Source organism: Paramormyrops kingsleyae, chromosome 14, assembly GCF_048594095.1.
Source record: "Paramormyrops kingsleyae isolate MSU_618 chromosome 14, PKINGS_0.4, whole genome shotgun sequence".
Lineage (NCBI taxonomy): Eukaryota > Metazoa > Chordata > Actinopteri > Osteoglossiformes > Mormyridae > Paramormyrops > Paramormyrops kingsleyae.
Genome location: NC_132810.1, coordinates 29,891,428 through 29,913,617, shown reverse-complemented (window position 1 = coordinate 29,913,617; position 22,190 = coordinate 29,891,428). Strand labels below are relative to the sequence as shown.

Below are 22,190 nucleotides of genomic sequence, written 5' to 3'. Positions count from 1 at the left end.
TATAACATTTACAGCAGTTTTAAGAAAAAACAAAAACAATTTGTATAACAGTTTGTAACTGACAATTTATGTCATTGAAATCAACTGTTTAGCATCAAACCAGATAACCTATTGTAAAACAAGCTGCAGAACACTCTCAAACCTCAACCTGGGCATTTTTACCAAAACTTGGTAACAATGGAATGTGTCTCTCACAATCTAACACACAAGTTTGTTTTTGAGAGATTGTAATTTGGGGGAAAACCTGCAAACATCCAGTTCCAAGAAGAGCTTCTGAAAGGCCTCAAACGTGTTCCTCAGTTGTTTGGGATAGGTGAGGTTTAGTGCATATGTCAATCCAAGAAGAATTGCGCAGGCTCTAGTCAGATCTCCCAAGCCAGTCATGACTTGCACACCCTCCAAGACAATGCTAAAGTCCTCCTGGTCATCCTTCTTGCAGACAGCAATTTTCATTACATGCTGCAGTAGACCTTGCTGCACATCCTCATTGTCACACTGTAAAACAAACATAATATTTTATTATGAAGATCTGTTATTTATGCAGTTAATTTGTGTAAGATGTTCAAACAAGTTTTTCCTCATAAGAACTTAAAATGCAGATACATCAAGGACGTACAGTAAACCATTTCTAGGTTCATATCTTTGTAACATTGTAAAACACTAACTCCCCAAAACTTGTTTCAGTGAACTGTGGAGACTGACACTACAACAAACTCAAGTATACTATGGCTAATGGCGGACAGGATGTTTTCAGAAATGTTGACAATGTTTAATTTATTTCATTTATATTGCTGACACTAGTGCAAGAATTTTTTTTACATGAGGAACATACTTATGTTTAAGATGTATTTCTGTTTTTGTAAAGGAAAACAAATGCTAAATGCAGTTTTCTGCAAACAATAAATATCTGAAATAGTTTTAGACACTTACATTGTACTCCTGGATGAGGTCTTCCTCCTTTTCACCCAAGTAATAGACCAAGCAACGGAGGACAACATCTCTTGTCTGTTCTATGTTTTGATGTGAGGTCTAAGGCACCAAAAGTGTAGAAATTAGTAATATAGTACCCAATAATAATGAAGCAAATATCAATCAAATAATGATAAAAAATACCAATTAATATACCATTTTTTTCTTCAAAATCTGTCCGAGTGTCACGCCACGGAGAACACGGACCAGGGAAACAGGCAGACGAAATCAGGAACGGGGTTAAATAAAAGGGTTTAATTGGGGAACCAAGGGGCATAACAGGGAAAACAACAACACGGAACTACACAACTATAGGCCTAATAACGCATGACACTACAATGACAGAACTAGGGAAACAAACTCTGACGTGGACTTAAATACATCGAACTAATACAGACAATGGAAAACAGCCGTGAAACACTGGGAATCAACATGAGGTTAACGAGGGGGGTGTGGCACAGAAGGATCAGCACGATCGGGGTGTGACATCGAGTGCTCCTCCTTTGCAGGAAAATATTGTGAAAAGTTTAGGAGTGTAGTAATCCAACATCTTAATAAATGTTGGCTCAAGGTGCAGAGTAGTAATTCTCCTAAACTCTTCATTAATCTTAAAAATGGAACACACAAATACTGATTATAATTATGTTCAGTTGACAACCACATTATTATCTGTGATGGTATTTAATGACAAAATGTAAAATCCCTACCTGGAGAATGTCAAACAGGGGTGCGTTTCTCGAAACCATCGTTGCCAACTACGTTAGCAATTTCCGTCATTCGAACTATGTAAGTACGACGCAGGTGTTTCTCGAAACCATAGTTCAAACTATATACTGTAGGTAACGATACTGCGGACTTACGTGGTACGATGCATCGTTAATGCTAACTTCCGTCGTTGTTCGAGAAACGCACCCCAGAGCAGGCCAGCGATCTTTAAATTATGCAACAGTCGGGCACAATTGAACCACCTCATGTCTTCGGAGAGCAAAGGTTTTTGACATTTTGCGTGAAATGATTAAACGCTAATTTAATACATCTTTACAATTTGAAGCGAATATATAAACACATCAACACTCTTAAAAGTTTTTAAGTATAATCATAGAAACTGCCCCATCTATCAAGCTCGATGTATGGCCATAATTATTTTTGCTTTAGCGACCAACATGTCCATTCAAGCCTCAGCACGTGCATGTGAGGAGTTATGACTAATGAGCTCGAGTTCAGATTTTCACATCAAATAACATCGCATAATTGTAAACCTTTATTTTAAAACACCTGGTTCAACATAGTCACTGTTTCACATGCCAAAATGATCACTGTCGTTCAGATTCACAAATCAGTGTAAAACAATTCCTGTACTAGCATGAATAAGCGGTGTCCTGAGGAGCTTATTTAAGAAATCAAAATAAAATGTAAAAAATAGTAAGGGGCTTAACTTACCTCTTAATATTTTACACTGATAGTCTGCTCCTTCAAAACGCCGTCTGATCACAACCGTTGTTGAGATTCAAATGAAGGTGACTCAATCAAACCCAGATAATTGGACCAATTCTCTTAAAATAAATATTACCTAAAAATAGGTAAAATTTATTTCTTAATTTTATTAGTGAAATGTTCTCAATATATTATAAAAACACAGAAAACCTTTTTTTTTTATTAAATATGCACATTATTTCTAATGATTACATCAATTTTTTTAATGAAAATTACAAGCCTCATAATTCATTTTTTACAGTGTACGTGATTCAGTTGAAAGCCATCAGTCCATTTGTTGGTGGTTTTAGCATGCTATCAAGCCTCTCATTAATTTGCCTACACAGCAGCATTTGGTGATCCACCTTCCATACTATTATAGCCCACTAAGGGTCCACAGCCTATGGGTTGGGAAACACTGATTTGGAGTAATATGTAATATTTCAGTAATGTTACCCATTGGGGAAAACCTAGCTGTCTCTGCTTTCCATCTCCAGGGTACATGTACCCCTAGACTGCTGCTGGAAGAGTCCTCTGCTATAGTACAGCTGGAGTATAGTCAGAAGGTGCTGCTGCTCTCATCCACCCAGCGCTCCCTCTTCTTCTACACTCAAGATGACACCCTGTCCCAGCTTGGCACAAAACCCCGTAAAAGGTATGCCTTTCTGCCCTTATACCAACCTACAATTACAACAGATGTTGAACTGTATTCTCTGGACTTTGGAGAATTATTTTTAACACTTGATAACAGTAAGGCAATAATGCCAAGTTTGAAGCAATGCTGCTTAGTGACTGAAAAGGGAAAGGTGAAAGCAGATGACATTTGATATCTTGAATGAGAAGTCAAAAAAGTTATTTTTATCTGTGCAGCATTAGAGAACTGCAAAACATCACCACAATTTGTAAGGAGAACTACAAAATGCTGCCATTAATGCAGTTTGTTCACTCAAGATATCATGAAATTGTGAAGGCACTTTCTCTCAAGCATGAACTCCTACTCCTAGCCAACAGTGGGTGTAGGAATCTTCTTAACTACTTCTCACATCCTACTCTGAGTTAATACAAATTCTTATCCTAGTGGGATTCTTAGCATGATTCCTTGGTGTGATTCTGAGATGCTTTATAGAGGCACTGGTTTCATTTGCAAGCAAATGACCTGCAAAAGATGCAGCATTGCTGTGTGACACTAAAGATGGGAAACAGCAGCTGTAGAAGTCACTTGGTCCTGTAATCACAGTAGCTTTAAAAGTATTGTACAGATCTTTTTCAAATTTTGCTGACACTTTATAGGGGTGAGAGTGGAAGTGTTTAAGCTTTGAGACAGATTGCCCCAAAATTGAAGCAGCACCACATAGTGATGGCAAAAAGAGGATACGTTCAGACATTTGAGTCTGTTAGCACGATAACTCAAAAAGTATTTGACAAAACTTTTTCGGCCTTTGCACACATGAATGGTTGAAGTTCTTGACCAGATCAAATTTTCAGATAAATTGCACCAAAATCGAAGCAGTGCCACATAATGATAGCAAAGAGTAGGATGAGATGTTTAGAGGCTTATTTTTGTGAACAGGATCAGTATACAGATGCTCCTCTACTTACGAATGAGATACATTCTGAAAGGCCATTCGTAACTTGAAATGTTCATAAGTTATTATTCAACATCATTTTAAGGGTATACGCAAGTACTAAGAATTAGGGTGCTGGGAGTATGCATGCTATGCTGCTGTGCAGCGGGAGTAGCAGCCAGAAGTCGTACTAGGCAGAATTGGAGTGCAGAAAAAAAAAATATGTTGCGGACAGGAAACGGGAGCCCAGTGAACACAATTGGACTTGCAGTCCTCTTCGTTTGTATGTCTGAAAATTTGTTGAAAGTTCGTAAGTAGAGGAGTGTCTGTATATGTTATTATTTACTCTATTTACCGTATTTGATCTTTGATGGATCTTATTACCACTTTACAAATTCATTATATGGATAAAATCAACACCAACAAATATATACTTGATTAGATGCAAAATTGGAACTGCAGTGACAGAGGGCAGCTGAGAGAGAAAATGGAACCTGAATCCCCAATACCAATATTCCTTGTTATTTGTGAGCAAAGAATTGCTGTACTCTAAGTCAGGGATCTTCAACCTTTTTTTGGTTCCCTTTGGTGGATAGACAGACAGAGCAGAGGCCCCCAACTTAAAAAATGACAAAATTTATGTGATGAATTAGGTCTGGCCTATATTAACATGATGCAACATGATGCATAGTTACTTTTTATGTCATAAATTGAACAAAGATAAAAAATAAAAACATTATTGTAGCACTGTGCAAAAGTCTGGGCACCCTAAGAGTTCCAAAGTCTCAGATTCTTTTTACGAGGTTTCAGACCTTAATCAGCTCATTAGATCTGATGCATGGCAACAGCTGTCATTAGTAAATGTAAAAAGCTTTACTAATACTCTGACTCTTCAAACCTTGTGCACACACTTGTGGACACTCAACAACCATGAGTTCCTCTAAGCAGCTGTGTAAGACTCTGAAAATGAAAGTTATTGATGCCCACAATGCAGAAGAAGGCTACAAGAAGATAGCAAAGCGTTGTCATCTTGCAGTTTCCACAGTGAGAAATGTAATTAAGAGATGGCAATTCAGGGGAACTGTGGAGGTCAAGATGAGATCTGGAAGACCAAGACAATTCTTGGAGAGAACTGCTCGAATGCTGGTCAGAAAGACAAATCAAAAGCCCCATTTGACTGCAAAAAAACCTGCAGGAACATTTAGCAGACTCAGGAGTGGTGGTGCACCGTTCCACAAGACCTTCATGGAAGAGTCAGCAGAAGAAAACCTTACCTGCGTCCCCATTATGAAATCCAACGTCAGAAGTATGCAACGGAACATCTACAGAAGCCTGATGCGTTTTGGAAACAAGTGCTGTGGACTGATGAAGTTAAAATAGAACTCTTTGGCCACAATCAGCAAAGGCATGTTTGGAGAAAAAAAGGAGCAGCATTTCATGAAAAGAACACCTTGCCAACTATTAAGCATGGGGGTGGATCTACCATGTTTTGGGGTTGTGTTGCAGCCAGTGGCACAGGAAACATTGCACGGGTGGAGGGAAGAATGGATTCCACTAAATACCAGCAAATTCTGGAAGCAAACATCACACCATCTGTAAAAAAGCTGAAGCTGAAAAGAGGATGGCTTCTACAACAGGACAACGACCCTAAACATACCTCGAAATCCACCATGGACTACCTCAAGAGACGCAAGCTGAAGGTTTTGGAATGGCCATCACAGTCCCCTGATTTAAACATCATTGAAAATTTGTGGGTAGATCTTAAAAGAGCTGTGCATGCAAGACGACCAAAGAATATTACAGAACTAGAAGCCTTTTGCAAGGAAGAATGGGAGAAAATACCAAGTACAAGAATTGAAAAACTTTTAGCTGGCTATAAAAAGCGTTTGCAAGCTGTTATATATGCCAGAGGAGGTGTTACTAAGTACTGATTATGTAGGGTGCCCAAACTTTTGCAGAGTGCCACAATAATGTTTTTATTTTTTATCTTTTTTTAATTTATGACATAAAAAGTAACTGCATCAATGTTTGGTGAAAATATTGTGCACTTTTCCCATTTCCTACAGAGACTGTGTTTACATCTTTTCCATGACCAAAATATGTTATTTATCGAGGGGTGCCCAAACTTTTGCATACCACTGTAATGTGAATAAGAACGTTCATTTTTTTGTCCAGTTTTTTTGGCGAACTGCTGCCTGGTTTTTCCCTGTTTCTCATTAATTAAAAGCTTCTTTTTTGCTTTATGCTTCAAGGAGCCTGATATGAACTGTCCTAGCAGTGCACTTCACAACTGTGCTTAATGTTTCCCATTCTTCCTCCAATTCATGAGAAACTGTTGGATAACTTAACAGTCATCTCTGGCTTTCGAATGTCGCTTTTGCCCTTTGCCTGGCTGGTTTCTGGTCATTCCAGTGTCTCCTGATTCACCTTATTCTTGTGTACTGCTGTCTTACAAATTTTGAAGCTGGAAGTAACCTGCTGCTCAGGGTGGCCTTCTGCCAGCAGAACCACAATTAAACCAGGATTTATAAATGCAGTTTTACAAGAAAATAAAATATGGAGTGGTCTCTTAGTTTTTCCAGAGCTGTGTGTCTGGTATATACCATTAGTGTATCTGTTACATTAATTACTGTTATGTCACAGAATATTTTAGTGATATTGCAAAAGAGAAATAAATAGAATATAAATATTTAAACATAAAATAAATATGAATAATAAAAATAACACTTTCAAACATTAAAACATACACAAAGGAATACAGGAAACCAGATAATTTGTGGGGAAAGATTCTAAAAAGATACGTGGAATGTGCAATAAATGATTAAGTATACTTTCATACCTACATATCATAACAAGGACTCACAGCAAGATCTCACTGCAAGGACTAATACATTTATTAATTTCTACATTTCCAGGTGATCCACATTGTACAAGACTTGTGAGTGTGTAATGAGTACGGATTTGATGCCCTGGCCAAATGACAGGGCTGTCCAGGGCATACGATGATGTCAATCCAGATGGTGACAATTCTAGTAATAATATCTTTTTGTTTTGTTACAGTAATGGAAAATTTGGGGCCTGCTTCCACCCAGCCTTGTGCAAGCAGAGTGACATGCTGGTATATGCAACACGGCCTGGACTGCGCCTCTGGCGTGCCGATATTCGAGGCAGTGTGCAGGACACCTATCTTCTAAAGGAGCTTTTTGCCAAGGAAGTGCCATACTTTGAACTGTTTCCACACTCGTGCCCTTTAGGAGGTCAATGTCTTCCAGAGAGGCAACTGGGCCTGATCACCTGCTTCATGAAGGAGGACTGGGTGCTCAGCTGGAATGAGTACAGCGTCTTTGTGTTTGACAGCCTCAACCAGGTAGGACTGCACAATAAAGACATCAGGGTGCGTAGCAGAATTGGCTGCTCCATTGAGGTAGAGCAGGTAGCACCTCTTTCTTTTCTGAGACTGCAACACGTAATTTTGAAATAATTATTACTAAAATTTTACTGTCATTTAAAGACACATTTTCTCTTCTCTTTGTAAAAAAGTCACTATTGTAATACAGATGCTCCACACTTCACTATGGTTTAAGACATTTTGACTTTACGATGTTGTGATAGAGATGCATATTCAGTAGTAAACTTCATTTTGTTTGTTTATTTGTTAATACTTTAAGACTTCTACATTTAACATTTCTTTTGAATCGTTTACACTAATCAGCAACACATTACAGACGCTCCTCTACTTACAGATTTTCAACTTAAGAACATTCAGACATATGAACGAAGAGGAAGTCCCAATTGTGTTAATTGGGCTCCTGTTTCCATGTACGCAACATAATTTTTTTTTCTGCACTCCAATTCCGCCTAGTACGACTTCTGGCTGCTACTCCCTCTGCGCAGCAGCGTAGCATGCATAATCCCAGCACCCTAATTCTTTTTACTTGTGTATACTCTTAAAATGATGTTGAATAATAACTTATGAACATTTCAAGTTACAAATGGCCTTTCGGAACATATCTCGTTCGTAGGTAGAGGAGCATATGTATTTGAATTTATATTTATATATGAATTTTTGAATCTCTAACAACAGTACCTAACTTTAGCATCACTGTAAGGCCCTTTTATCGATCATAGCCAATATTACAACCTCAACAGCTATGAAGTTTTCTGACTAATCTATGGATTCCATCAGCATGAATTAAACATAAATGTAAAAAAGACAGTGTCTGCCCTTTTGAATGCAGCTGTAAACTCTGTACTTGTTTTAATAATACTTTTATTTAATTAGAATGTTTAGCATTCAACTTGTCTTTCACCCATTTAATTTTATCCAGTAATATTTTTAGATTTTATATTTTTTTCCCCACAATTCTAGGTGATCATTGGTGGTATTGAAAGCTGTGGAGACATTGTGTCAGTCTCTTGCACAGAAAATGAAATCTTTATTCTTAAAGGAGATCGGGACATTATTCGGATTTCCAACCAACCTGAAGGCCTGGCTTCAAACTGTAAGAAATTATACTTACTTGTACATTATAGCACTTTCTATCATATATATAATATATATATAGGTATATATTAAATAATGAATAATGTGCATTTTGAATTTAAACCATGTTTATCATCATCAACAGTAAGCAGTTCAAATGAAACAGAAAACAGGAAATCACAGGTAGCAGTTTTGATGTAGCAGTTTTCTTTTATAGGTATATGAAATTTGAAAATATAACAATAGGTGCTTTCCGACCGAAGTTCATAAACTTACTTCCTGGTTCAAGTTCTTAGGCTGTCTCATCTGGGAAGTAATTGTAGCAACTTTTGTGTGTTGTTTTCCCACCGCACAATCCATAGTTTTCACGTGATGTCACACCCATATAAGACCGACCCCCCTGGAGGGCAAAACAAGGTTTTACTCTGCTAAGCACCACTTATTTTTACCACATTTGCTTAGTCAAAATGCCAGACAGTTGTTCTTCAATTAGACGCACTAACCAACGAGGAGACAACCCTAGGTTGGGCTTCTACAGAATCCCATCCAAGAATGAAAACCCAGAGAGGAGGAGATTGTAGATTCATGGTATTAGACCTGCCTCTAACCCTGGAGAGATGATGAATATGAATGGCAACCATCAAAAGGTGCTTTCATTCCAACATTCAGTATCTTAGTTCCTGGTTTTAAGTTCTAGGTGGTCTCAACCGGGACCTTTTGTGGCTCCTGGCCACTTTCGTGTGTTGCTGTCCCACTACATGACCAGAACTGGGACCTTTACCTAAATAAGCATGGGAGACACAAAACTTGGAGGTTAAACTCCACATATAATTTCATATGAAAACTACACTGCCATGCCAAAACAATGGAGGATGAACAAGTCATTTTGTCAGAAATTGGGGTGATTGATGGCAGTCAAAACAGGTCAAGTCAGATCAGGGTGGGGAACATGCACTGATTTAGTAAGTTGCTGCACCCACCACATGACAAAGAAACCTTGGGATCCCGGCTGGCGACCCCCTAGGCAGACACATGGTCCAGCCCACCATCCGGAAATGGCCATCCATCTGCCGCAGCCAGGTGTTACATGGGCGTCCACTTAGCCTGGTCTTGCTGCTCGGTTTCCTCAGCAATGAGCATCCTGTCAAGTCAGATCACCCTTAGGGAAATGTGCCACATGGCCATAATGCCGTAACTGATGCTCTCTCACAATGCAGGGAATGTGCCTCATTCAGGACTCCTCTAGCAACCGCTCGTTCGACAAAAAGTCAAACCAGCGATACCCAAGGATTCTCCAAAGTGACACAATACTGAAGGAGGCCAGTCTTTGTCTCAGCTCACTAGATAGCATCCGTGTCTCACAGTCATACAGCAGGATGGGGAGGACTAGGATTCTAAAGACTTGGACCTTCATCCTTTTGCAAAGACATTGGGAGAGCCGTACACCCCTTACTAGCGACCTCATGACCCTCCATCAGGGTTCCCGCTGCCGCTCGTCACTCTCGTCATTGACGAAAACGGAACCCATGGTGACGAAGAAAAACGGCATCAAATCGTCACTCTGGCGAATTCAATTTTCAAATGACGAATTTTGAATTTTTGAAAAGTCGAATTTCATTTTTTCCCAATTTTCAACCGTAGCACCCGTAGCACCTAATCAAAACTGGCCCGGCGCCCCGGGCACACGATCGTCGATCATCCATGTCAAATGAGCATGGGCCGTTCTAAAAGTAGCAAATGTTATCGATCGGTGTGGGGACATTCTAAAACGCTTAATGTGAAAATGCTTAATGTGGTTTAATGTACCAAAATAGCGACCAATAATCACCAAATTTCGCACACACACATCTGGTCATAAAGACTTTCACCTGACAAAAAAATCAAAACCGAAATACAAGGAATATGGACTTTATTTTACGTTAAGCGTTTTCCCCTCCATTGACGCCCATTATAAGGAAAAGGCTTAATGTAAAATAAAGTCCATATTCCTTGTATTTCGGTTTTGATTTTATGTCAGGTGAAAAACTCCCGGAGTGTGCCACTTTCAGCAGCGAAGCTCATACCTGCGTTCATGGCTCAGTGGGCTAAGCCAGTGCGCCGATTCAAACGCAGCGTATTTAGAACGTGAATAGCGATCTTCCGCTGAGAGCGGTCCTAAACGCTCGCGATACAAGTAAAACAAAGAAAGGTGACACGGTTTGCTTTTTTGCCTATTTAACCTAATTTTAAAAACTTTAATACTTCTGACAATGGAAGTTTTGAAAAGAAGACAGATAACGGATTTAGTCAGTGTTTTTTTCATGATTTTACATAATGATTTCAGCGAGATATAAACTGAAATACACGAGAAAGATACGCGGTCGACGATACCCTCGTCCCCAGAGCGTTAATAATAGTCACTGCATCATATTTATCGCTTTCTATATTTATATAGTAACAGTTTTTCATTCTACCAATTTATCTACCAATAAACTGTGAAAGGGATTTTATTGTTGCTACTTTTCTTGCGTTTCAAACTGCCTTTCCAAAGTGATGGGTGTGGGGTGCAGTGACATTCCAGACTGATGGGCCATTGACAGCATGCAAACTACTACAGGTGTGAGGACACCTATCTCATCAATATTCATTTTGAAGGCCACTGACTTTGAGAAAAAGAGTGTCACTCTAAAGTACTAACACTTTAGTAATCAAACTACATAAAATTTCAGAATGTCACTTTCACCTATGTGTAGCCAACCCCTGTGTCTATAAGTTTCAGAGCTCAAAAGTCTTACCTAGAAATGTCTATAATGTGATTTTTTACAATTTCTCAGCATGTCTAAAAATAGGTTTTTGAAAAGTATATGTTTAAAGTTGATTTTAACAAAAAATAGAATAATAACATTCTAAGAGGTCTCAGATTATTGGTGCTGAGTTTGTGCTGAATAAAAGCAAATGTATCACTTTGGGATAAATGTTTTTTAGATAGGTGAAATATTTTAAAATGTCAAGGCATGTCAGACTACCTCGAAAGTGGAAAAATGGCCTCAGGCCCCAGGGGGTTAATGTCATACTGAAAAACACAACCTTTTCTTTATACAGTGGTACCTCAGTACTTGAACTCATTCGATCTCGAATTTCTTAATGGTCGAACCAACCAGTAAAAAAAATTACCTAGAACTTGATCTGAATTTCAGAAGTCGAACCGTGAACGCCGACCTAAGATAACTCGTATGCGCAAAGAAATGAGTCACACTTCTTAAATAAGGGGACCACCACCCCGGTCTGCCAATCCAGCGGCACTGTCCCTGACCTCCACGCACTGTTGAGAAGGCGTGTCAGCCACAACAGCCCCACAACATCCAGAGCCTTCAGGTACTCTGGGCGGATCTCGTCCACCCCCGGGGCCCGGCCACTCCAGAATAAAAGAGCGTCCAGCCCCTCTCCAGGAGATTGGTTCCAGAACCCAAGCTATGTGTTGAGGTGAGCCCGACTATATCTAGTCGATACCTCTCAACCTCACGCACAAGCTCAGGCTCCTTCCCCACCAGAGAGGTGACATTCCCTGTCCCGAAAGCCAGTTTTGTCAACCGGGGATCAGACCGCCAGGGCCTCCCTTGGCCGCCACCCGATCCACAAAGCACCGAACCCCTGACATTCCTCCTGCGGGTGGTGGGCCCACCTGGGCACAGTCCCGCGTGCCTCTTTCGGGCTGTGCCCGGCCGGGCCCCACGGGCCAAGGCCCGGTCACCAGGCGCTCGCCAACGGGCCCCTCCCGCAGGCCTGGCTCCAGGGTGGAGCCCCGGTGACCCTAGTCCGGGCGAGGGAAACGGGACTTTGTTTGAATACTACAAGTTCAGTCAAATATGCATATTGAGAAACACTAAACGTCTCTGAGCCAGTCATATGACTGAAACTATGAATAGCAGCTTTGACCTCTAAATGAGCATGGGAGAACCAAAAAGTTTGTCGGTTAAACAAAATACGTAATTTCGTAAGTGAGGAAACTACATGCAATCCCAAAGCAATAAAGAATGAAAAATTTGTTTTGTTATTTATTAGTTAGTTTTTGGGGGATCTCATTGCGCAGTTTAAAAATATGGGACAAATCGCATTCCATGTTGGCTCAAAACAATTCATTTTCAATAAAAATGTGGTTTGGTTATCAGTGCCAGCAAGGATCACCGCCAGCACTTTCAGTTCCCCCAATGCCCCACTCCGTATCAGCGATATTAAAAAAAGTATCGGTCAAAATTTCCATATCGGTGCTCCATTATGTTATGGCATGAAAATGAGCAATGTACTGGTACAAAACTAGCGAAACCACTTTGCATCGTGTGTTGTGCAGGTGAAACATAGGGCCCTGAGTGTTTTGAGTTGCTGTTCTCATGTTGCATGGGCTTTCTTTGGAGATGGCAGCTTCCTCCTTCAGTCTAAAGACAAGCAGCTAGGCTAATTGATGGCTTTAAATAATAAATTTTGCATATTAAAGTATAAATTTTAAATCAGAAATTTTTAATTTGTTAAAAATTATATTATTAAATAATTTGATTTAATATGTTAAATAATTGAGCATATTAGTAAAAAAATTTAGTCGAGCATAATTCGGCTGTCTGGTTTAATTAATTGGTGAGTTTGGGTCGCTCCTGAAGTGGACCTACACATTACATGATGACTACTGGTATAGTTTATCCCTCGGGGACAAATAAAGTTTTTTGGATTTGATTCTGATTTGATATAATCGCAACAGCGACCCCTATTGCAATCTGAAGGTATCTTTCATGTTTCTTCATTGACTCAATTCAAAGTGCTGATTGTCAGACTTCTATTGTAACTGACACACACTGTAATTATATTCAACCTTATATGACACACCTATTTATTTTGTCCATTACCCTGCATGCTAATTTTTATTCTGGCTAGCATCCAAACCATCTAACTAAAATAACATGGCTATCTAATGCTATGGCTATCTTGCTTTTCAGCCGCAACATATTACAGACTGGGGAACTAGCGGCTCAGCAGCTACAGCGGGATCTTGATTTAATTAGTGACTGGGCCGATACCTGGCAGATGAAATTTAACATAGACAAATGTAAGGTACCCCATGTAGGGAGCAGAAATATAAAGTACAGGTATTTTATGGGACCTACTGAAATAAAGGTAGCTGATTATGAGAAAGACCTTGGTGTGTATGTTGATTCTTCCATGTCTCATTCTCGCCAGTGCGGGGAAGCAATAAAAAAGGTCAATAGAATGTTGGGGTATATCTCCAGGTGTGTGGAGTTTAAGTCAAGGGAGTTAATGCTAAGATTATACAATTCCTTGGTGAGACCTCACCTAGAATATTGTGGTTTGGTCACCATATCTTAAAAGACATTGCGGCCTTAGAAAAGGTGCAGCGTAGGGCCACAAGAATGATTCCTGGTCTTAGAGGAATGTCATACGAGGAAAGGTTAGTTGAGCTAAATCTGTTCAGCCTCAAGCAAAGGAGACTGAGGGGGGACATGATCCAGGTCTATAAGATTCTAACAGGTTTGGATGCTGTTCAACCGAATAGTTACTTCAGCATTAGTTCAAATACAAGAACTGGTGGCCATAGGTGGAAATTAGCGGGAGAACATTTCAAACTGGATTTAAGGAAGCACTTCTTTACACTCTACAAAGAGCAAGTTGAGGGAGGGGTAAAGACAATTTCCCCACGGGGATCAATAATGTATCAATTATTATTATTCAATTTAAGCTGAAGTTGCTAATCCTTTAAATAGCTCATGTGTGTATAACTTATTGCACAAATATAGTCAGGATTACTAAATAATAATCCAGCCAAATTTGCAAAGTATAGTCATAGCTTCATCTTCACCACAAACATTGGTCCTCTCCCATATAACACATGAAGATATATTTTAGGAGGGACCCTGAAAGAGCATTTTTATTCTATAAAAATGGGCCAACATTTTTTATTAAAATCTTCATGTATAATTATATTGCTATTATATTGTAAACATATTATGTTGGCCCAAGCAGTTGTTAAAATCCTGTTATATGATCCCACCAATGTTAAAACCCTATTCTCTTAATCCGGCTTAATACTTATTGTCTTTGAAAAGACAATAAGTATATCTTGAGACGGTTTTTCATTAAGCCCCATTTTTGTAACAGTTTATGGTCTGTATTCACTGTACTACCTTTCTTCTTAATTTTTAGGGTCTGAGTTGTCATTTTCTCCACTGGCAAACTCCATAATGCTTCTGCCACACACTGGCGCCGTGGAGACAGCAGAACCTATTAGGACTATGACTATGACTATGATCTCCGAGCAGAAGGAGAAAGGAATGGATGAAAAAGTACAAAAAGACAATGAAGTGGAAGAACAAAACCTGGTGGAGGAGGAGAAGATGATCATATTAAATAAGCAGTTTGAAAGTGAAGAAGATAAGCAGATAAGCGACAATTTGGAACAGTGTAGCCGCAGCAGTTCTATCAGTGGCATCAGTGAACAATCAGACCTCTCCTCCAGCAGGTATAGTAGCATCACCCAGGAGGATCTGCAGCAAGAACTAGTGGTTAAGGCCATCAAAGTTAAGAGAAAGACTAAGAGGAGGAGGCAGGGTAAGTGGGATCAATTCACAGTTTATAAACCACTCTACTCAGCCTGAGATTATTTGTATGTCATTCCTTAAATTCTTTGTCAACATGAGAAACTTAGTAGTGCAATGGTCAGCATGTTCCTCTTGGTCAGTAACTTTGTCTTTGTGGTGTATTTTACCACACAGAGAGTGGGAACCGGATTTCAGAGCACAACAGGTGGTCGGATGGGGTGTTCAGCCAGGAAGATGGCAGCAGTGAGGGGAACAACACTCCTGTTTATGAAGTGGAATCTCACTGCACCAGCCTGAACTTAGAAAGCAGTGGAACTGCTGACCAGGGCGAGATCATGAATGGAAGCTCCCAGAGCAGTAACCCATTTAACCTGCTCATCTCTCCAGATCCGGCACCGATGGGGTGTCACAGTCCTGTAGGAATGTGTTTGTCTGGTACTCCTGCACCTTGCTGTCCACCTTCTCAGTCTTCCCAAGGATTAAACGGCCATTGTCATAAAGAGTTCAGAAATAATGGCCAAGATCTGTCACTCTCAGAAAATGAATGCTGCTATGACATGAATATCCCAGATGTGGACTCACTTCTGGAATGTACCTTTTCATATACAAAAACAGGGCATGTCCCCACAGAGTTACTGGCTGGGCCCAATCTGCAGACTTCCCCCAATGTTAATTTGGTGTATGCAGAAAACAGTCCTGAAAATCAAGCTGCCTACGCCAATGAAAATCTGCCTTGGCTGGCCAACTCAAATGAGCCAGAACTATGTGTATCTAGTGATGAAGATGACATCTATGCTCACGTGGTGCCGCCCTCCCGCAACTCCTGCTCAGCTGATACTTTGCAGACTTCCCATTGCCAAAGCTCCAGAATCAAGAAATTGGTAGAAGAATCAAATCTTCACAAATTTGATCTGGTATATCACAATGCATCTCATTTATATGCAAATGATCTTATTTCTAATATTTCTAAAATTGTAGAGATTTGAATAGATAATTCTTAGGGATATGTATTATGCATTCAGTGTATCTGTTATGTTCAAAGCTTAAATAGCTCAGTGTCGCTGAATTTACTAAACTAAAAGACTAGAGTCCTTTTATCTATGTTTAATTACTACTGATTTTTAAAAATTCATCCACTCATGCTGTGCAGGAAGCTAAAACGCGTGCTTTATATATGTATGGTTTAGCAGGGAGATGTGTTACTGTATGCTTGGGTAATATTTGCATGTGCTGCCATTAGCCTGGAGTATTTCTGACAGAGTTGGAGAGAAGCTGACATTTCATTTTCCGTCTGAGGTCATGTTTGGAAATAGAGGTAGAAAAAAGTTGGGGATAAAATATTCAATATTTAAAAGTATGAGTAATGCAGGAGGGAAAAGCAGCATATTTGTAGTCAGAAAACATCTTCAACTATCACAAAAATCTAAATCTTAGTTCCTGGAGACTATTTCAGGCAGCAAAGAGCACAAGGCTAGGCCACACCCTGAATGGAATGCCAGTGGGTCAGGGACACAGGCATGCTACCACTTTGGGTAATATAGAGACACCAGTTAGCCTAATGCATGTGTTTGGGCTGTGTGAGGAAACTCCCGTAACACATGATGCAGCCAGCATTCAAGTCACCAACACTGGATGTGTGTGGTAAAAGTGCTGCCCACCATGACATTTCATTAGATTGCCAGAGTCTGGAATTAAGCCATAGCAATTAAAGATGCAGTTGAGGACTGCATTCAAGCATCATCCTTATGAAAATGCCAACTTAAATGTGCAGGTTATTGATACTTTTCCTTGATCAATCGGTTGTTGATAGGTACATTTATTTCTACTGCTTTGTTGATCAAAACAGAAATGTCTCATACCTTGTGAGGCATTGGTAAGGGATTTGTCCAAAACAGTATTAAGTTCTGTGGTGTCACACTCAACCGTTTAAAATCCCAGTTGCATTGCTCATGATTCATGATAGCTGTGTAGTGTTTAAAGATAGATATCTTTGCATGTATGGGTGTAGAGAGTCAATGAATTGAGGAAAATGCAGACAACCATGGGAATATCCTGATGGACCTGGTGGACTGGAATGGTGTCCTTCAAGCAGAACCAAAAGAAGGAGTCTGCTTAAGAACAAAGTGAATGTCCCAAAGAGGACTAAAATGTCAAAGACACTTCACTACTAAAGCAGCTGAGTACATTTTTCCGTCTTTGTAGTTGGCAGAAAGTTGGATGAGCTACTCTGGGCCAGCTTGCGGAATCCTCAGTCTAATGGTGACAGACAAATATATTTGGTGCCTTGACTTCAAGGGAGGCCTATACTGCAGTGCATTACCTAATGATGGTCTTCGCTGGCAGAAGTTTGAGGACAATGTGCAGCAGTTAGCGGTATCACCTTCAGGTAAGAGTTGTGAGGAAATTCTCCTGAAAATAACAACAGGTTAGAAATAAAAAAAAATCTGTGTTACTTATTCTCTATTTGTATTTATTTGTTTGTAAAACAGGCATTAATGAAATTTTGTAGAGAACGAAGTGTGACAGAAAATATTCATTTCAGGAACACTGTTATGGAAGGTGGAGCAGAAAACCAACAAGGCTTTTGCTTGTGGAAAGGTTACCATCAAAGGCAGGAGGCACTGGTATGAAGCTCAGAGCCAGGTCGGCTTTGTGGCCCTGAGTGATGACAGTGCTTGGATTATATCTAGTAATGGAGACCTTTACTTACAGACTGGTGAGTCTCTTTGCTTTCTGATGATATAATTGAGTCTGGTAATTAACTGGCTACACTTGCACTCTCAATAAAAACATAAACAATTAATTAAGACTGCAAATAGGGTTGTGCTATATGATTATATATATTGGATGGCAAAATAAAAATGTTTATTGTTTCATATTAACTCCTATCATTTATTTCATGGTGTCGCCAAATAGTTAAATATTCAACATTCAAAGTAGAATCCTTCTACATGTTTCAGCCATTTCAGTGGTCATTGTTGACACAACACAACGAAATGTGTCCTCTACATTTAAACCACATGTGACATAGCAGGGGGCAGCTAATTCAGCACCCAGGGAGCAGTACCTTGCTCAGGATACCTCAGTGATGCTTTGTTGGTTGGGGAGTCGATCCAGCAATCTTTCAATTACAACTGCGCTTCCCTAACCATTAAGGCACCACTAGCCAAACAGTGGGCTCATCCGGGATTTTAACCCGGGACCTCTCGCACCCGAAGCAAGAATCATACCCCTAGAGCAACAAGCCATGGTATACCAACGAGCCATGGTATTCCCGTGGTGTGTGTGTGTGCATATATTAGAGACTACTATGCTTCCTGTGCCACAAGGCTAGTTTTTGAAATATTCCCCAGGTATATTTTTTTTAGAATTAAATGTGAGGTATACATACATACAGTCATTGACAAAAGTCTTGTCACATAAGGACATAGTAACTTAAAAAGGCATATAACTTTATTTCTAATCAATCAATTGTTACAATGAATGGATCAATTTAATGCCAAGGACATTCACATTAATAACTGGGTGCAAAATGAAACTGTCAAAAAGTGTCCTGATGTTCACAGCTTGTTAAAGTCCATAACACCTGTTTTTGCAAGGACAAAAGTCTTGTCATGTCTTTTAATTATTCAACCAATCACAAATTAGAGGTTCACCTGTGACAAATATTGTAATGAACATAATCCCAGGTGTGTATAAAAAGAACCCCAGCACACCAGACCTTCACTTGAAGTGCAACCTAACTTCTGACAACATGCCAAAGATTCAACCACAGACCAAGTCTGCTGCTGAGGTGGCAGACATCGTTAATGTATCCAAACATGAAGTGGAGAGGATTAAAAAAAGATATGAAGAAACTGGTGATGTTCATGACAAGCCCAGGTCAGGCAGACCCCGTAAGACAACTCTTTGAGAGGACCGTTTGTTGCTTCGAAAGTCCAGGGCCAACCCTTTTTCAACTGCAGCAGAGCTACATCAGAACTGGTCATCAGAAACCACTGTGTCTACAAGAACAGTTTCTCGAATTCTCGCGCGCAGTGGTCTCCATGGCCAAATTAGTGCTCAGAAACCAACATTAACAAGAACACAACAAAAAAGCATGTTGAATTTGCCAAGGCCCACAGCTTGCAGCAAGGATGGACAGAGGCAAAGTGGCAGAAGGTTGATTTTTCTGACGAATCATCCATTGAACTACATACCAAATGCCGCAAATACTGCAGGAGACCTGTTGGAACCCACATGAACTCAAAATTCACCCAGAAAACAGTCAAGTTTGGTGGAGGAAAAATCATGGTCTGGGGTTACATCCATGGGGGTGTTCGAGAGATCTGCAGAGTGGATGGCAACATCAACAGCCTGAAGTATCAAGATATTCTTGCTGCCCATAACATTCCAAACCATAAGAGAGGGCAAATTCTGCAGAAGGATGGCGCTCCTTCTCATACTTCAGCCTCCACATTGAAGTTCCTGAAACTGAAGAGGATCAAGGTGCTCCAGGATTGGCCAGCCCAGTCACCAGACATGAACATTATTGAGCATGTCTGGGGTAAGATGAAGGAGGAGGCTTGGAAGACGAAACCAAAGAATCTAGACGAACCCTGGGAGTCCTGCAAAATTGCTTTCTTTGCCATTCCTGATGACTTCATCAACAAGTTATTTCAGTCATTGCCAAGACCTATGGATGTGGTCCTCCAAGCTCATGGGAGTCATACGCATTATAATTTTTTTTTCCAAGGCACCATGACTTTATGTTCTGATGTTATTGTAGCATGTTTGTGTATTCTAAATGAAATATATGTATAACAGGGTTTCCGCGGGTCTTAAAAAAGTCTTAAACAGTCTTAAATCACTTTTCCGTGAATTAAGGCCTTGAAAAGGTCTTAAATCAGACCAGCAAGTCTTAAATTCATATGATCATGGCATAAATTTTTGTGAGGGATTGTTTCCTCATGTGTTTTGATTTTAAAGAGAAGCGAAAGCGTAATTTCTGTGCTACATGGCTTAGATCGCTCAATATTCATTGAACGGTAGATGGCGTTATGTGCTGCTTCATCTGTCAGTAACCCGAAGAAGAACTTGACAAGCATGCGCAGATGAACCCTTTCTTCTAAAGCGCGCTATTTAGACATGTAGTGCGATTGGAAGGCCGAAGAATACGTATATTCTTATGATTATAATATAATATCATAATTCTTATGATTATAATATATTCGTATGAATTTCCCTACGATATTTTTTTTTTCCTTAAATTTTCTTTATTTGGTCTTAAAAAGGTCTTAAAAATGTCTTAAATTTACTCTTAGAAAACCTGCAGAAACCCTGTATAATTTCTACATTATTTTTGCATATGACAAGACTTTTGTCCAGGCAAAAGTTGACCTTTCTGTCCTAATTACATGACAAAACTCAATGAATGATGCAAAACTTTATTTTGGTATAATAAGCATAATCTAGAGGGCTTTGCCTTTTCTTATAAGCCATTTCTGATTCCAACTGATTAACTACAGGTCAAGTTATTATTTGTTGTTCCTACAACTTGGTTAAGCGACAAGACTTTTGTCAGGCACTGTATAAAGCTATTTTGCTCCCTAACCATGTGACCTCATGTGAAACCAGTTGTCAGCATAGAGACTATTGTGCTTCCTGTGCCACAAGGCTAGTTTTTGGTGTGCACTGTCCCCCACAGTTTAATGCTTAAAGCTCACTTAACTGGACATGTCTGTATTGTTTAGCTTTATACTTATCAATCCATTAATTATATCTTTTGTACTTTAAATGGATACAGTGCAGTTATTATTAGCAACAGAAAAGTATTGCGAGGTTAAACGGACACAGTAACGGACACACTTTTTTTAATAATTGGAAAGTACCACGTCCGCAGTGCGTGTTGCCAGGTCCAGCAAAAATCTCCAGTCCAAACTCTGCTTAAAATCCGCCCAACGGAAATCTAAAAAAAAATCTCAAAAAAATAAACTGGTATTTTTCATACTGATCACATTCAAATACTCAACAATTTAAAACCACAGTATACAATGACATTACGTAGATGGACGCACTCTCTTTTCCCAGGTTTGCCAATTTTGGTCAGCTGCCCTTAGTGAGATTTTCAATTAGAGACAGCTTTGCACACATGCATGTGCATTTACATGAGTTGGCAGCGTGTCTGACTCTTGACTTTCAGTGGCTAGCGATTCACTCAGAATTAGGACCCACCATTCATAATAATTAATTTCTTTTTCCTCTTACAGTCTGCTGCCGCGGAACATTATTATTAACTTCAGCCTGCGCCAACTGAATTTGCCAATCACATTTATTTCATTCATTCCATCAGATATTCACACATAGCCTGTGAAAGTGGAGGAGAAATGCTACCTTACTCTACCAACATTACTGTTGGATAGGAAGCTCACCAGAACAGTACAGTGGAACCCCCGCATCCGCTGCTTTGGTAACAAACAAACAACCACAACAAATTTATGTTTGTATAACGCGTTATCACAACATTACATTGTCTCAAAGTGCTTTACAGTATCTCCACCCGAAGCCTCCAGTGAGTAACCATAGTATCATTGAAATTTGTAAATAAAATTTTATCATAGGTATGTAAGTACACAGAAAACAAGTAACTTAGAGTGTTCACTACTATCCAAAGTTTCGGATCTCCACAGTAGGTCTTGGAACGTATCCCCCACGGATACGGGTGAAATACTGTATTTAACATGACATCAGCGCAGATGTGCTGCGCTGTGTTTGGTAATTACCTTTTAATGCCTTTTCTTTTTAAGGAGCATTCTTCCACTATATTACTGTTCATGTTACATGTTCTGCTCTTATGTTCTTATATACTAGTCCTTGAGTTCCAAATCTGCCTTTAATATGCCAGTAGATAAGCTTATGTTTGTCTTAAGTTTATGTTTGGTTAACTGTCCAAAGCACCTTACAGAAAACATTTATTAATAATAATAATCCATCCATCCATTTTCCAAACCACTTCTCCTTCTGGGTTGTGAGGGGTCCGGAGCCTATCCCAGAAGCTACGGGCACGATCTGGGGAACAACACAGGACAGGCGGCCAGCCCATCGCAAGGCACACTCACACACTATTCACTCACAAATTGC

The 22,190-nt window shown here is 39.7% G+C and overlaps 1 protein-coding gene across 2 annotated transcripts in view; it reads left to right on the top strand.

Moving 5' to 3' along the window:
* Positions 1-22,190, top strand: part of tecpr2 (tectonin beta-propeller repeat containing 2) — a 95,465-nt gene that overhangs the window by 22,773 nt on the left and 50,502 nt on the right. For both annotated transcript variants that reach the window (XM_023799070.2, XM_023799071.2), the window contains 7 exons: positions 2,940-3,097; positions 7,068-7,374; positions 8,377-8,509; positions 14,677-15,081; positions 15,246-15,985; positions 17,274-17,457; positions 17,614-17,787. In XM_023799070.2, coding sequence (XP_023654838.2) covers positions 2,940-3,097; positions 7,068-7,374; positions 8,377-8,509; positions 14,677-15,081; positions 15,246-15,985; positions 17,274-17,457; positions 17,614-17,787 — 2,101 coding nt within the window. The remainder of the gene's footprint in view (positions 1-2,939; positions 3,098-7,067; positions 7,375-8,376; positions 8,510-14,676; positions 15,082-15,245; positions 15,986-17,273; positions 17,458-17,613; positions 17,788-22,190) is intronic.